Source organism: Lissotriton vulgaris, chromosome 1_1 (assembly GCF_964263255.1).
Source record: "Lissotriton vulgaris chromosome 1_1, aLisVul1.2, whole genome shotgun sequence".
In the NCBI taxonomy this organism is placed as follows: domain Eukaryota; kingdom Metazoa; phylum Chordata; class Amphibia; order Caudata; family Salamandridae; genus Lissotriton; species Lissotriton vulgaris.
Genome location: NC_141685.1, coordinates 751210190 through 751225477, shown reverse-complemented (window position 1 = coordinate 751225477; position 15288 = coordinate 751210190). Strand labels below are relative to the sequence as shown.

General features: G+C 47.9%; 1 protein-coding gene across 1 annotated transcript in view; it reads left to right on the top strand.

Annotated features, from left to right (window-relative positions):
- Positions 1 to 12538, top strand: part of LOC147747759 (2-5A-dependent ribonuclease-like) — a 302563-nt gene extending 290025 nt beyond the window's left edge. Inside the window, 2 exon segments of the mRNA XM_086955558.1 lie at positions 10178 to 10302; positions 11916 to 12538. Coding sequence (XP_086811684.1) covers positions 10178 to 10302; positions 11916 to 12057 — 267 coding nt within the window. The 3' untranslated portion in view covers positions 12058 to 12538.
- The last annotated feature ends 2750 nt before the right edge of the window (positions 12539 to 15288 follow it).

The following is a 15288-nucleotide window of genomic DNA, read 5'->3' as shown; positions in this document are numbered from 1 at the left end:
ACTACGTGTTCGCGATCGACCAGCCACAAAGAAAGAAATGCCGCCTCCCGCAGTGCCGCATCAAGATTCACCAACAAGAGGTGAGAGCCACTATCGATACAGGGGCGTCCATTGAGCTGATGGCCGCGAACGCATACACCCAACTGTGCGAAAGACCTTCCCTACGCGAGGCAAAGATCCGAGTATTCGCGTACGGACAGAAGACACCCATTCCCCTGATAGGGTGTTTCAAGACAGAACTGCAACACCAAGAGTCTAAGGTACCCACCACCATCTCTGTCACGAAAGAAGGCAGCGGCATGCTATTGAGCGGACAGTCATCCGAAGATCTGAAGATCATATCGTTCGCCATGGCAGTGTTGGAGGAGGAATTAGACACCATCATAGAGGAATTTGACGAAGTATTTAAAGGCATTGGATGCCAAAAGGGAAAGAAGTATCCCTCCACATCGACCCGTCGGTCCAACCAGTGGTGCTGAGGCACAGAAGCATTGCATTCCACTTGAGGAAGAAAGTTGAAGAGGAATTGGACGCACTGGAGAAACAAGGTATCATAGAGAAGGTCAGTGGACCCATCCCCTGTGTATTCCCAATCGTAGTCGCCTGGAAACCAAAACAGCCTGGACAGGTCCGCATCTGTGTGGATATGCGTTTCCCTAATGCGGCGGTAAAGAGAGAGCGACACCTAACCCCCACAATAGACGATATCCTAGGGGAGCTCAACGGAGCAAAATGGTTCTCAAAGGTGGATCTTCGTTCTGGCTATCATCAGCTACCGCTCCACCCCGACTCGAGATACATAACCACCTTCTCCACACATGTAGGCCTCAGACGATATCGGCGCCTCAACTTTGGAATATCGAGTGCTGCAGAGGTATTTCAAAATACAATCCGCGAGGTCCTCAGTGGACTTCCGGGGGTCCTGAACGTGAGCGATGATCTGCTAATTTTCGCATCGTCAATTGAAGAACACCACCAGAGGCTGAGAGGAGTCCTCCATAGGATCAAAGAATCCGGCCTAACCCTCCACAGAGAGAAGTGTCAATTCCTACAGAACAGAATCAGCTTCTTCGGGTACACCTTCTCGAGCCAAGGAGTGGCACCTGACCTAGACAAAGTGAATGATGTCCAGGGAGCCCCGGCTCCAACGAACGTCTCGAAAGCGGGAAGCTTCTTGGGTATGGTGAACTTCTGTGGACGCTTTATCCCTGACCTCTCCAACCTCACAAAACCCCTCCGGGAGCTGACAAAATCCGCCACCACATGGCAATGGGGCCCGGAACAAGAGAAAGCATTCCGAGACACGAAGGCAGCTCTGTCAGCGGACACGACCCTGTCCTACTTCGATCCGTCCAAGTTCACCAATGTGGCCGTGGATGCCAGCCCATACGGCGTAGGAGCGGTACTGGCTCAACTTCAGAACAACGGAGAATGGGCGCCCATCGCCTATGCTAGCCACTCCTTAACCGACACGGAGCAGAGGTATTAGCAGATAGAGAGAGAGGCCATCGCCATCCATTGGGCCTGACGACATTTTCATGTTTATGTGTATGGCCATTCCTTCACGATATCTACGGACCACAAACGCCTCCTACCCCTGTGCCAGGATTCAGTGTCAAAACCGCCACCAAGAATTGAGAAGTGGATACTACAATTGCAAGGGTACGATTACCGAGTGGAATACAAGCCGGGGCCAACAAATCCGGCAGACTACCTGTCGAGGCACCCCCGAGAAGCCACAACAAAGGAGAGAGAGGAGGCTGAGGACACCGAGGAATACGTCCGGTTAGTAACAGAAAGATCACGACCCCTACCCATGAGCTTAGCCGCCATCATTGAAGCTTTCCAGAGCGATGAGTGCCTTCAACTAGTCACAGACGTAGTCCGGTCAAGCAACTGGCGCCACATCCAAGACTCTCTGAGCAGGCGGACACCGCAAGCCAGAGAGACTCTGGAGTCTATCCTGCGAATCAAGGAAGAACTGTCCCTCGACAGCCAAGGATGCCTGCTACGAGGCCCCCAACTTATCATGCCCGCCAGCCTAACACACCAGGCAGTGGAACTAGCGCACCGAGGACACCAGGGCATGGTGAAAGCCAAGAGCAGGTTGAGAGCCAAGGTGTGGTTCCCTGGGATGGATGCAATGGTCGAGCAAACCGTTAGAACCTGTAACTGGTGTCAAGCGGCGGGTCAGCCAGATCGGCCCCACCCCGTCGCGACTGAAGACAATCCTCAGAGACCGTGGTAATGCGTGAGTGCATCTCCCTGATGGACGCTACGCGTTGGTGATCATTGACGATTTCACGAAGTATCCGGAAGTAGAGATCGTAGGGAGCCAGACAGCCACGGAAGTCATTGCCAAATTCGAAAAGACTATCGCCACCCATGGCATCTTCGAAGTCATCAAGACGGACAATGGGCCCTCGTTTCAGGGTCAAGAGTTCGCAGAATACCTAAAGAACTGGGGAATCCATCATCGCAAAATAACTCCCCGCTGGCCCCAAGCAAACGGGGAAGTGAAAAGGTTTATGCGCACCCTCAATAAGACCATTCGTATAGCGGTGGCGGACGGGTCACCACTGGAAAGAGCTATTTACAGTTTCCTGAGAGAGTACAGGATGACCCCACACGTCACGACAGAGGCAGCACCAGGAACCGCAACCATGGGCAGGATAGTGACTGACACAATTCCAAACCACCCAACGTGGAGGCCGGCACAAGCAAATGGAGAGAAGACCCTAGCGAACCGGGCTCGCTCCAATAACCAAGCCAGCAAACGGCGAGGAGCCAGAGAATCCAACATACAACCAAGAGACCAGGTGTACGTTAGAGATCGTTACCCAGGAAGCAAGTTCCGACTCCCGTTCGAACACCAACCGTGGACTGTCACTCGACGGACCGGCACCCTGGTTTCCGCCCAGAGAGGAGCCGAAACCGTCACCAGAGACGTTCCGTTCTTTAAGAAAGCCCACCCCAGTACACCACCTCATCTAAGGCGTGACCCAGAGCAAGCCAGCCCCAATCGGCTGAGCGAGGAAGAAGAGACAACCCAGTATCCCTCTGAAGAGGAGAACCAGATGGATCAAAACACTCAATCCCTGCCTGCCACCCCGGGGGGGGGGGGGGGGGGGGGCTCCCAGCTCTCCCTTACCAGCTGCGGGAGACAACACCCCCCACCCGAATGACGCCGGAGGTGGTCCCATCACGAGGAGGAAAGTCCAGATATGGGTTGCAAAGAAATCCTGCACCCTCCTCCCAGCTAGCCGACTATCTGGTGTAATGACCCCGAGAGTGGACACTGGCAGACTGGTAACAGATCCATCGTTGTTCCTTTTATTGTGTCTCTGATATTTTTCTGTTTAATAAAGGTTAGAAGGAATGTAGTGTTCCGGCGCGCGTGGTAGCAGTCTAGCATACCCGCGCTTCCGGAGTGCGCTAGCGCTGACGCGTGACGTCAGACGCTGGGGGATATAAATAAAGAGGCGGGGCTACCGGACGGCATTCTGAGCCACGTGTAAACTCAAACACCAGCTCCTGTGTTCATTAGCGCTGCGGGGGCGCTTGATATAGCGCAAGCTCACAGAAACGCTACACTCGGGTGGACTCCGATGTGATTCTGGACAAATCACCTAATCTCCCTGTGCATACCAAAAAACAAACTTTGAGAATTAATCACGCAGAACTTCCTGAGAGAGCCCCATGATTTATTGGAAAGGAGGGGGAGGGATTGCAGAGAGAGTGGGGTGGAGAAGCTGGGAAAAGACACGAGAGGGAAAACAAAACAAGCCTCGATCTCTTGACTTTATGGGGCCATGTGTTTAAACACATGGCCCCATAAAGATAAGAACATGGGAACACATGCATAATGAACGCCTTGCTGCAGTGCCTGAGCAGCACCGACCTTTTCGCGGAGTACCTGGCACTGGAACAGTACCGGGGGCCAAGGGGGCTGGAGAGCTCTGAAGTGCGCTTGGAGAGCCTGGATGGGCTCGATGGCTCAGAGTCTCTGGACCAGTACCGGGGCAGCACTAGGGGGCGTGGGCCCGAGGTCACCGAGCAGTTGGCCAGCCTCCTGCGGAGCCTCTGGACCCTGGAATACACCCCGCAGCACAAAAGCGAGTTCAAGGTGAGGAGGAGAGGGGACCGAGGGGGCGGGAGAGCAACTAGCCATGTGCGTGGCTCACTCTGTCAACATATCCTCTCCTACACTGTAGATGTCACTTTTGTTTAATATTCCGGTTTCTAAGTGGATTCTGCTGGGGTGGGGGGTCGCCCACTTTTAAAGGGCTCAACTCTGCTCTACCACACTGTTTTCAAGGACAGCATACTCTTGCACACACTCTCACTGCTCAACAATTCAAAGTTTGCTAAAAATGTAATGCAATGCATTGTTATACACAATGCCAATAACAAACTTTAATGCTGCGAGACCTATTGCAATGGAAATGCTTGTTAACTGTTATTTTAGTCATGAAGTGTGAAAATCAATAAAGAGATGATAGGCTGCATAGTTAGTAAAAGACTGCATTTTCATGGTAAGTTTCACCTATTCATTTATTTAGATAAGAGTGTTATGTAGCGCAGTGCATCGCCTCATTGTTATTTCACAGTGCTAATGTAGGAGGTACTATAGATCATTCCATCGTGCATGTTCTATTCATCATGTGTGTGGATGAGCAGCTGATGCGGCAGTAGCGGCTGGTCTGCTGGCGGAGTGGCGGGGCCAGTGGGGATTACGGACAATGTGGAGATGGAGAGGGGTGAAACGGACAATGAAGGCATCATTTTGGGAAAAAGGGAAAAAAGAGCTTACCTGCTCCCTGATCCGCTCTTCTGCTCCGTGCCCTCGCTGCAGCACACAGGCTTCCATTGTTCCCTGCAGCCAATCCTGACGCTGCTCTCATGCTTAAAGAAGTGTCAGGATTGACTTGAGCACCCTGACTATGCGCTCCCAGAGAGACTGAGAGCCCGAGATTTGCTTTCTCCAACCTGGCAACATGTCGGTTTGGCCGCCCTGAGGCAGAAGCCAAACCGACATGCGCATTGAAAGCTATGCCCACCACTCCATCTGTCATTGCCCTCACAATGGCACCAACCCCAAGACTGGCTGGCCGTTAGAAATTGAAAATTAAAACGCTAATAAATTTGTTTTAGTTTTCAGATCGACATGGTGGTTTCGCTCCTTTGCTATAGCAGACGAGCGAACGCTGTATAGAACTCTATTGCACTTAGAAGAAGAGTTAGCATAATCTGCGAAAATAAAATTACTTTTTTCTCTGGTAGTCCAGTGCACGTCTAATACACACACACAGATATACAGTTACTCGCACATGTACATTATTCGACAGAACTGTTTATTTTTTATTTTACAAATGCAATATTCAGGTAATGCACGTGCTTTCACGATCAGTAGCATCTCCGTCAAACTTGGACTGGCAAATACACTTTTCCCAACATTGACCGCATTTCCCCTGTGTATCCTTACTCATGGCAGACCTTGGACGCCGTCACAATCACACCTACACTATATTTGAAAGAGAAGGGCCTGATTCACCCCTGCCCTGCCAATCAGTTTGGTGTCTGCAGCCCCTGCCAGCCCTGCAAACTTAAATGATTTGCTACAACATAATTCAGTAGCAGTTCAGAAGGTTCTTCAGTAAAATATAAAAAGCAGTGGTTGTAGTAGCTGAGCTTGTGGGTGGCTGTAAGCTCATAAGTACTGGTCAACCTTTGTGGAATCCATTTTCTGCAGGTCCAAAGGGAAAGAATCGTTGACACACTCCTCTTGCAAGAGGAGTGTGTCAACGATTCTTTCCCTTTGGACCTGCAGAAAATGGATTCCACAGTACTTGTAAAACTGCATGGCACACGGAATTTTCTCATATTTCACTAATTTGGGATTTTGAAACAGGATGCACACAACTAAAGAAAAGGAATGCTGACCAGAGACTTCTTGAGAAATTGTTAAGTTTCACTAGCTAATGTTCTGAAGCAGCTCCTGGCTGCTATTTGGGGTGCTTACCCATGGTAAGACACGACTACAGGACGGCAATTTCACCTCACGCTTCAGTTCTGTAAAGATCACTCTAACTCTTGGCTAGCACAGCAGAAGTGCACACAGAATATTTCGGCAGGTTTTGTTTCTGGTAGGACCTAATCGATCTTGGATGCCGTCAGTGATACTCTGCAACTGCATACATTACACCATTCTTCTTGTAGCCAGTTTTGTTAGAAACAGAGCAGCGCCTGTTGTGTGTTGCTGCACATCTGTAAAATGAAGCCTTAGCCACTGCCCCAGAGTACAGGAACTCTCCCTGGCCAGGGAGAAGTTCTAGTACTCAAGGGGGGAAAATTCCACAGTACTGGTAAATACCGGCCCATTTAAAGCACTGTTAAGCACAGATAGGAGAGGTAGGCCATCCCACACCCAGGTTAGTGGATCGCATCTTGTAGTATGGGAGTAGTACTGTTGTAGTAGTAAAACAAGAATTTACAATGCAATGGTCTCGGCATTATTAAAGGTAGAGCTATTGGCATTGCTCATGACTTTTTTTGTTTTTTTTTTAAATCATAAATAAATGGCACTGTCATTTACATTGCCAATAGCTTAGTCGTTAAATAAATGGCATTGTCATTTACAATGCCAATAGCTTAATCGCTCGCAAATGCATGACCTATTGCATTTACACCCACACAGAGCCACACACACAGAGCCACCCACACACACACACACACACACATACAGAGCCATTCACATAGAGCCACCCTCACACAGACAGAGCGACCCACACATAGAGCCACTTACAAAAAAAGCTATCCACACAGAGCCACACACACACACACGGAGCCGCACAGCCACACACGCAGAGCCCCCCACACACACAGAGCCAACCCCACACACACAGAGCCCTCCCACACACACACACAGAGCCCCCCCCACACACACACAGAGCCCCCACACACACACACAGAGCCCCACACACACACACAGAGCCCCCACACACACACAGAGCCCCCCCACACACACAGAGTCCCCCCCTCACAGAGCCCCCCCCACACACACACACACAGAGGGTTCAGAGTGGGGAAAGAGGTGGCGTTTTCTTGCTGTGCTGAAAGATGGGATCAGCCCCGGGATTCTTGAGGGGGCTACCGAATTGCAGAGACAGAGGAATTTCGACAAAGCCAGAGTGGGAGAGGCATTTAGAACCAGAAATCTGTTCATAATCAAAGGCCGCATAACATGTTATTCAATAAATAAAAAACAAACTGCAAATAAATCCAGCTGACTGAACTCTAAGCATCGACAGAGCGCTAATGATGTTTTGATTGGGAGGGTCAGCAACCCAGAGATATCTTAAGGTCAGAGACACTTCTGGAAAATCTCATCCCAGCTGAATGAAACAAAAGGCGGAATCCGAGGAAACGTCCTGAACAACAGGCTGCACAACATCCTGTTCAGTCCTTGCATTCAGCCCGACTCGAGTCTTCAGGTTGCAAACACGGTTCCAGTTACTCTCAGAGTGCCACAGTTCTTTAAATGCAATATTTTAACGTTCTTTCTCCCTTCTTGGATGTCTGTGCTCTTTGTAGCGCTCTTGGTACGATCTGCACGGCCTTCGGGGACGAGGCCCACTACGTCTCACGCTTCTCGCGTGAGCCGGCATACGCGTGAGCGATGCTGCGGAACGGTACGAGGCGTACTAGCAACCGTACCACAAGCGTACAGTTCGTTTGGATGCAAGCATACGCTTCAAAAGCAGGGTGACCCAACGTGGCGCACCCAGGGTGCGAGGCGTACCGGTTGATTTGAGGCCAGTAGTTGCACGCTGCGTGCAGTTCAAAGCGTACAGCGTGGATGACAAAGCACGGTCAGTTTTGAATGCGCCTCACGGACTCTGGGTCCGGAGCGCAACCTACCTCGCAGCAAACAGTACCTTAGTCCTCGAGGGGAGGGTGAAGCGAACGGCTGCGGGGGCTGCTCCTCTGATGTCACGGTGCCGTCCCGGGGCGATGCGAGCGGCGCGGCTCGGGCTCCGGGATTGGCGATGTGTTGTAAGGGGATTGATGAGCCAGCGGCGTACGCTTCTACCCTGAAGGGGAAGCGGCCAGCTGGGGGTACGGCGGTACAAGCGGGGCACTGATCAGGGGCTTTAGAGAACCACAGCAGAGTCCAACGTTGCGATGTGCGCTACAGTGCGTGCCAGTAAATCACGGAGCTTGGGAGGACAGCAGAGGCCCGACACGGGAGAAACACACCACGCCAGGAGAAGAACCTCCACCCTGTTCAGGGGCCCCGTAGCTCGGGGGGCACAGCCTCTCCACCCCTCAGCTCAGGATCAGAGCAGCCACCTCACATTTCAGGGGCACGCACAGCCCTCAGGAACATCCAGCGCCGCACCTCAGGCTTAGGAGCTAAGCCCTGAACTGTGCAAAGAGATGAGCGGGCAAAGCGAAAAAAAGGTGAACTGAGGGCAAAAGAAATTTTGAGGGAGGAGATTGGGTGGGCAACAAAAGAAAGCGTGAGAAAGAGCAATAGAGGAGCGGCAAAAATAAATAATTAACAAGGGATAGTTACCTTCTGTCCGACGCTGCTCGTGCAGCAAAATGGCGGCCCCAAATATCCGAAAATTTCGGATTCGGGGGCGTGTTTTGGCGTTCTGAGTGACGGGTGACATCACAGGGCGAAAGAACGCCAAAAACACGCCCCCGAAGAGACGGGGCTTCTTTGGAGTGACGCCTCTCTCCTCCATTGGCTGGCCTCTGTTTAGGAAGCCAGCCAATGGAGGAGTGAGGCGGGTTCAAAGCCCCTAACTCAAAAACATTAATTCTTCGTGACTCCGCCCCTCACTGCTTCGCAGTGAGAAGCGACAGTCCCTCGACCTAAAAAGTGTATTACAAAATGCAGTTTGTGAATAGGGCCAGTTATGTTTGGGTTATGAACCCTAATCTAATCAGGTGAGATGAATTTATCAATATTAAGCCAGATTGCTGTGACCCCTTTTGGTCTACCTTTTGTTGGCACCTTCATGAACAGGGCGAAGCTGTGAACAATATCAGCAGTTTCTGTATATATGTTCTTCCAGTGCATCCGTGGCCTTGTAGTCATTTCAAGGTTCATGTGTGCAGGTTCCGTTAACCCACATTCTGGAAATCGAAGTAAAGCAGAGCTGGCCCGGAAGCAATTACGAATTCACGCGCACGTAATAACGTCTGTGCTTCAGGGGAACATCTCAGCTAATGCTTAGCCGTATGCCAATAGGAAGAATAAACTAGGGCTCCAGCGAAGTTGCAAAGCCGCTCGACGTTTTGATAACTTTTTTTTAAAAGAGCCTTAGCTTCGCAAATTGCCTAGCTCATGAAGGTTTAAAAAAATTCAGGACATCTGCAGCACCCCATTGCGCTTGCAGTAAATCTTTCCTGATGCGACGAGGCGCAGCAGTTAGGGTGGTACCATTTGCTGCCAATCCCCATCCGTACCCAATTTCTGGCAAGCACCGTCCTTAGGCCATGCCTTTTCCCCTGCCACGTTATAGCGACCCATCCCTCTTCCAAGGTCCCCGAGTTTGAGCACTTGCGTCCTCTGATCGCAGAGCTCCAGCCATCTTGAGCCCAAGACCCCATCTCATCCCATCCCCTGCCTGCCACATCCCCAGTCAAGCCTTAGTGTGCATAATTGTTTTTCAGCCACTGGCAGTCCAGCCCTTCACAGTTGGATCATCTGTGGTGGGAAATGAGCCCAATTTTGCTGAAGGGCAGATGGTGAATCTTAACTTCGTTTAAGTCTTACAACTTGCGCTTGCGTCCCAAAATAGTTTTCCTAAAGGTACCTTACCTTGGGGGTGAAGGTGAAGCTTTTACAGGCCTCTAGTACAAATTAGAATGGAATACGTGTGTTGTGGACGCACGCACTCCACATAGAAAGCTCATTAACACCTACCCTGTGACTATTTCGATCCCTACCTCTTTTGCTAAGGCGCTTCCTGCTGTCAAATATCTCTATAGACCATTGCTTCTTTGGTTGTACGGTTGTGCCACAGTGCGAAGTTATTCAGATGAGCTATGTTTCTTTAGTGAAAGAGAGGTGGATTATTAAGGTTGGCTATCAATATCTCATTATATCTCGTGCTCCATGTTCACTTGCCTTGCTAATTGTATGCTCTGTGTAATGCTGTAGATTGAGAAGCAGATCATGGATGCCATGCCTCCTTGCAGTAAGAAGTACCCTTACAAAGACACCGTTGAAAGCCTACTGAAGTTTATCAGGAACTTGGGTGTTCACTACCAGGAGAAAGGAGAAAGGTAAGCAATCAGCATGTGTTTGTGATAAACTTACCCAACCCGCTCTGACCATTTGTGGAGTTGGGTGGATAGAATTAGCTTTGATTGTGTATTTTGATGATTGTATAACTTGGCGTGAAATGAAAGGGATTATCAATACCACTGAAAATGTGAAGTCAGGAGATGGCTTGAGTACACTTTTTTTCTCCAGCAGTACGAGTTAAGAGTTGTCATGGCGGCTAGTCATGAGATTTTCTTACTTTCTATTCGAACACCATCATGGACTGGTGGTGCACAAAGTCAATTGCTCCCGTCCTAATCCGAAATGCGTTAATTTGGCGGAGAGCAGCAGTGAATGCTTCACGCAATAAGCAAGCACATAAAGGACAGTGTATTCAGTCATGTCTTAATGCATCTCAGTAGAACAAAACACTATGAAAACGGGCCTTCAGATTCTCCTCCGTGACCCACCCTATTCGTCTTTTGGACATGGAGGTAAAACTCTAAACAGTGATCCTCAAACATAAAAAGTATGGGCAGGAGATCTCATGGCGCCAAGTTCATATGGTAAAATCCATTGGTTATGAATTAAAACGTAAGCTAAAGAAGTGCACAGAAACATGATGAGGAGCAGAGACAAATGGATGGAGAATGGAAAAATCTGCCACTCATTACAGGGCATTGCAACTCAGATTCCAAGTAGGCACCTCATTAGCACTTGCAGCTGTTCTGAACAGTTTTTTACAAATACCTAAATTGAACACATGCAGCGGTCATGCCTTAAACCTATTTCACTTTTTAGTTGCTTAATCGGGGTTATTGTTGGGCTTGCAGAATATGCTACCTGAAGCAAACAGGGAGTCTGTAGTGAACAGGGATCCTTTTAAGGTAACTCAGTTCAGGACATGCCTGGCTGAGACTTATGACCACTGACAGATGGGATCTTTGGGTAATCAGATGCCATGGGCTAAGGCGAAGGGATATTAGCACCTAAGGGCTTGATTCACAAAGTTAACCTAGAAGTTTGATAACATTTTCACTTTGGAGTAATTTTTCTATTTTCTGTATTCACAAACTCCGCGTGTAAACTTACCACAAATGTGTAAGGTACATGTCTCCATCCCCACACAGGAGTAAGCAGTTGGCTTACTCTTATGTGGGTGGTTGACGTCTCTCTCTGAACTTCTCCCTAAACCCCTTTCACTCCTGCCTTATTACATTCCCTTATGTAGTAAGTCTGCCCTTGTTCCCACCCACTCTCTCCAGATTTACTACTAAAACGTATACTTATGTGTGCTGAGTTCTATGCTTCGACTGCAGACTCCACACACTTAAGTATACGTAATGCATAGGCATAACAATCTTCACATAGTTTGTGTTTTGCAATCTGTAGTACGTTTTGTAGTACTACAAAATGTACTGTAATGTGCAGTTTATGCACCCAGCCTTAAGTCTCAATGGTTCACCTGCACACGTCTCCTTCATTCATCTAATCTTCACTAATGCTCTCCTTTGTTGAGCTTGGTCATATCTCTCATTCATGTATGCAAGCAGGCCTACAGTTCGTGCTCATTATTTAGGTTTTTGAGAATTTCTTTGTCACTGTTCATCACAGTCCCCCTCTCCCATTTCAGCCTCAAGGAGATCATGAAAGACCCCCCCGAATACTTCCTGAATTTGTTTCCGGATCTGACCCTGCACACCTATGAAACCATAAGAGTCTTGGAAGACAAGAAACGTTTGCTGGACCCCTATGGGATTTCTCTGCAGACATGAGCAACATCCAGAAGATCATTGACTGTTAGTAACTAACAACATGATATGAAAAGCTTCTTTCATGGTGTAGGTATTATTTACTGATGGTTATTTAGAGGCTCATCAGGAGGAAGCCACACATACTCACAGAAAAATCTTTCTTAATCAAGTATATATCTTTTTTGCACGTTGCTTAATCTTCCCCTGATGAGTCTGAAATCCATTATGGGAATTTGTGTGTACCGGAGTGCTAAATTGAATATTAAACTGGCTTGTGCCTTGAATCTCAGATTAAGATTATAAATCGACACCCAAAGAATCCGGCACACTGTTCTGTCTGTCTGTTGTTTCTATTAATTGTGCATTTATCGGAGAAAATAGGAAACACTTGCCTTACACATGTCTATGTAATCATCCTTAATGCTTATTTTATGTATCGTTTTTTTTTCTTTATATAAAACTGTTAAAATAAAATAAAAAGAACAAAAGAAAATAGGAAACACTTACTCTAGACACCAGTAATTTCAGGTACCAACTTTTTGGGAGGGTTTAGGGAGCAATTTCAAGGGGAGAAGGCACTGAACATTTTGATTACTAATCGCTGTTATCTTGGGTGTTGGTCTAGTTGGTTTGCTGAATGCAAAAATTAACTAAAGCTCCCGCAATGTATTAGATTGTCATATGAAAGTCCAGGACTGGAACTATGTTGCCGGGCCACAAGGAGTAAAGACGACAGCTCAGGGTTCTACGATTTGTGGGGCCCTGAGAAAAATAGGCACATGCAAGACACCTATAATTAGCATACGATCTTACCTCCCAGACAGTGACATCACAGGAAGTGACATCAATTCAGGATATTTATTCTTGCATTGCTGAAGCCACTTACTTATTGTGCATATCAGTAAAATGGCTATAAAGTATATAATTAATCATCATATTAAAATAAGTAGATATATTTGAAATCTCTATTAGGTAGAAATACATTAAATTAATCAAACTACGGGGAAAAGTTAGGCTTACATCCCTTCAAAACTGATCTAACTATTTTGTTGTTCACAAATTGTTTCCAGAATAGTGCATGATTTGGGACACTGTCACTAGTAGCGTGGTATGTATAGTTCTAGGTTTTTGGGCCAACTAGTGACAGTGATACACACGAGGGCAGGTGCATTGGCCTCAGCCTACAAGGCTTCTAAATAAGTTTGCAAAATCTGGCGGCTTCCTCACATCCACCTTTCTGCAGTACTTTTTTTAAAATTGCAGCCTTTTACCTTCTCTATCTGGTTCTGCTTCTCTTGCATTCTTCTTTCCCCTTCTTATTCTACTCTTTACTTCTGTTCTTTCCGAACAGCCTCTGACATTTTCTTGCTAGTCCTGTCCCTCTTACTTTGACCTCTACCTTCCCGATCGACTCATCTCTCACCAAGCCTTTAACTTTCTCTTGCTGGTTCTGCCCATCCAATTTGCTCCTCTCCCCTCATATTTCCCTCCTGCAGCCTCTTTCCATCTTTTGGCGCTTCTGTTCTCTTCTATCCATCATTGCTTTATTCCCCACTCTGCGTATGTTCTTTAGCTGGCTCTGCCTCTCTTACATCCATGCCTCCTATCCATATGCTACTCATTACCTTCATCTCTCCCCATACTCATAAACTCTTTCTTAGTTCTACTCCATTTACATCCACCTCTCCCCTTCCAATTAGCTGAAACATCTCATCTTTTCTTGTTGATTCAGCCACCCCTGAATCCCCCTCTACCTCCATGCTCTACTCTAATCTTTTCTGCCCCTCAAACATCTATCTCTCGCCTCAGCTTCAGCTTCGTCCCTTCTCTTACTGGTTTGGCCCCTCTTATATCCACCTTTCTACTTCATGCTCTATACTTTATTTCATCTCTTGGCCCGACTCTAACAGTTCTCATTGATTCATTTTAGATCCACCTTTCACTATTCCATTGCTCTCCCTTCTTTTAAAATTCTCCTGCTGGTTCTGCTCCTCTCAACCTCTCCCCTTGGAACGTTTTTTGCTGGTCTGTCCCGTCTACATCTACCTCTCCCCTTTCAACCCCAGCCTTCTATCTTCTCGCTGTTTCTGCCTCTCATATATCCACTTCTCCCTTCCATTCTGTACAGTTCAATTCATTGTTACCCCAGCTCTCACTTTCCTCACTGATTCAGTTCCTCTAACATCTATCCTTTCCCTCTCTGCTTAACACTTCACCTCTCCTCTCTCCCCAGCCTCTAATCTTCTCTCACTGGTTCTGCCACTCTAACAGCTACTTCTCCCTGCCTCTCTCCCCCAGCTTCGTACCTTCTCTTGGTGGTCATGCCCTCTTGCATCCACCTCTCACCGGTTCCTTTCCCCGCAACTTAATCTCTCCTGATGACTCTTATAGCGACCTCTACCATCCATGTACTACCTTTCACCTTTCATCTTTCCAACTAGCCTCAACATTTTCGCTGATTCTGCAACCTTTACATCCATCTCTTCGCTCCATGGTCTACACTTCATGTTTTATTTCTCTGCTGCCATTAACTTCTTCCCACAGGTTCTGTCTCTCTTACATTTACCTTGCCCTCCATGTGCTGATCTTCACAACTTTCTCCTGTTCTTATCCTTTACATTCACCATTCCCCTTGAACACCGCCACTCTCCCCAATCCTCCTAAATCTTTGCATGGATTGTGCAACTGTTACATCCATTTCTTTTGCATGTGATGCCCTTCACCTTTCTTTCCTCTCTGCCTATTCCCACTGATTCTGCCTATTACATCCACCCAACCTCCTGCCCCTCCTCGCTTTCCTCCAACCACTTACTCTTTGCTCCTCTGAGCATCTTTTGTCTCACTGCTGTACTCAAACGTATCTGCTCTCTTCTCATCTTCTGTTTGGCTTTCCTCTTTTACTCACCTTGCCCCGCCATTCTCTGCTTTTCTCCCTTTCCCTTCATTCTTGATGAGCAGTGGCCATTGTGTTGAGAAAAGATTCTTTTTGGTGAGCTCAGTGTTGCACCCTGTTTTCCATTCACGCAGGGGCAGGACTCACTTTACACCTAAAGGCACTTTAAGTACTTGTCTGATAGCTGTTTTCATGCAGATGCAATGATTAGGCTAATAGAGCCAGGCTAGCTGGGAAACCTGATAAAAAGAGAAATTTTAAAGTTGAAGGGCCCCCTGGGCTTCATCCTTCAAAAGATGGTGCAATGGTACGAGGCTGCATTGCTGAGAGCAGGAACGGGCCCTGTGCAGCTGCACACG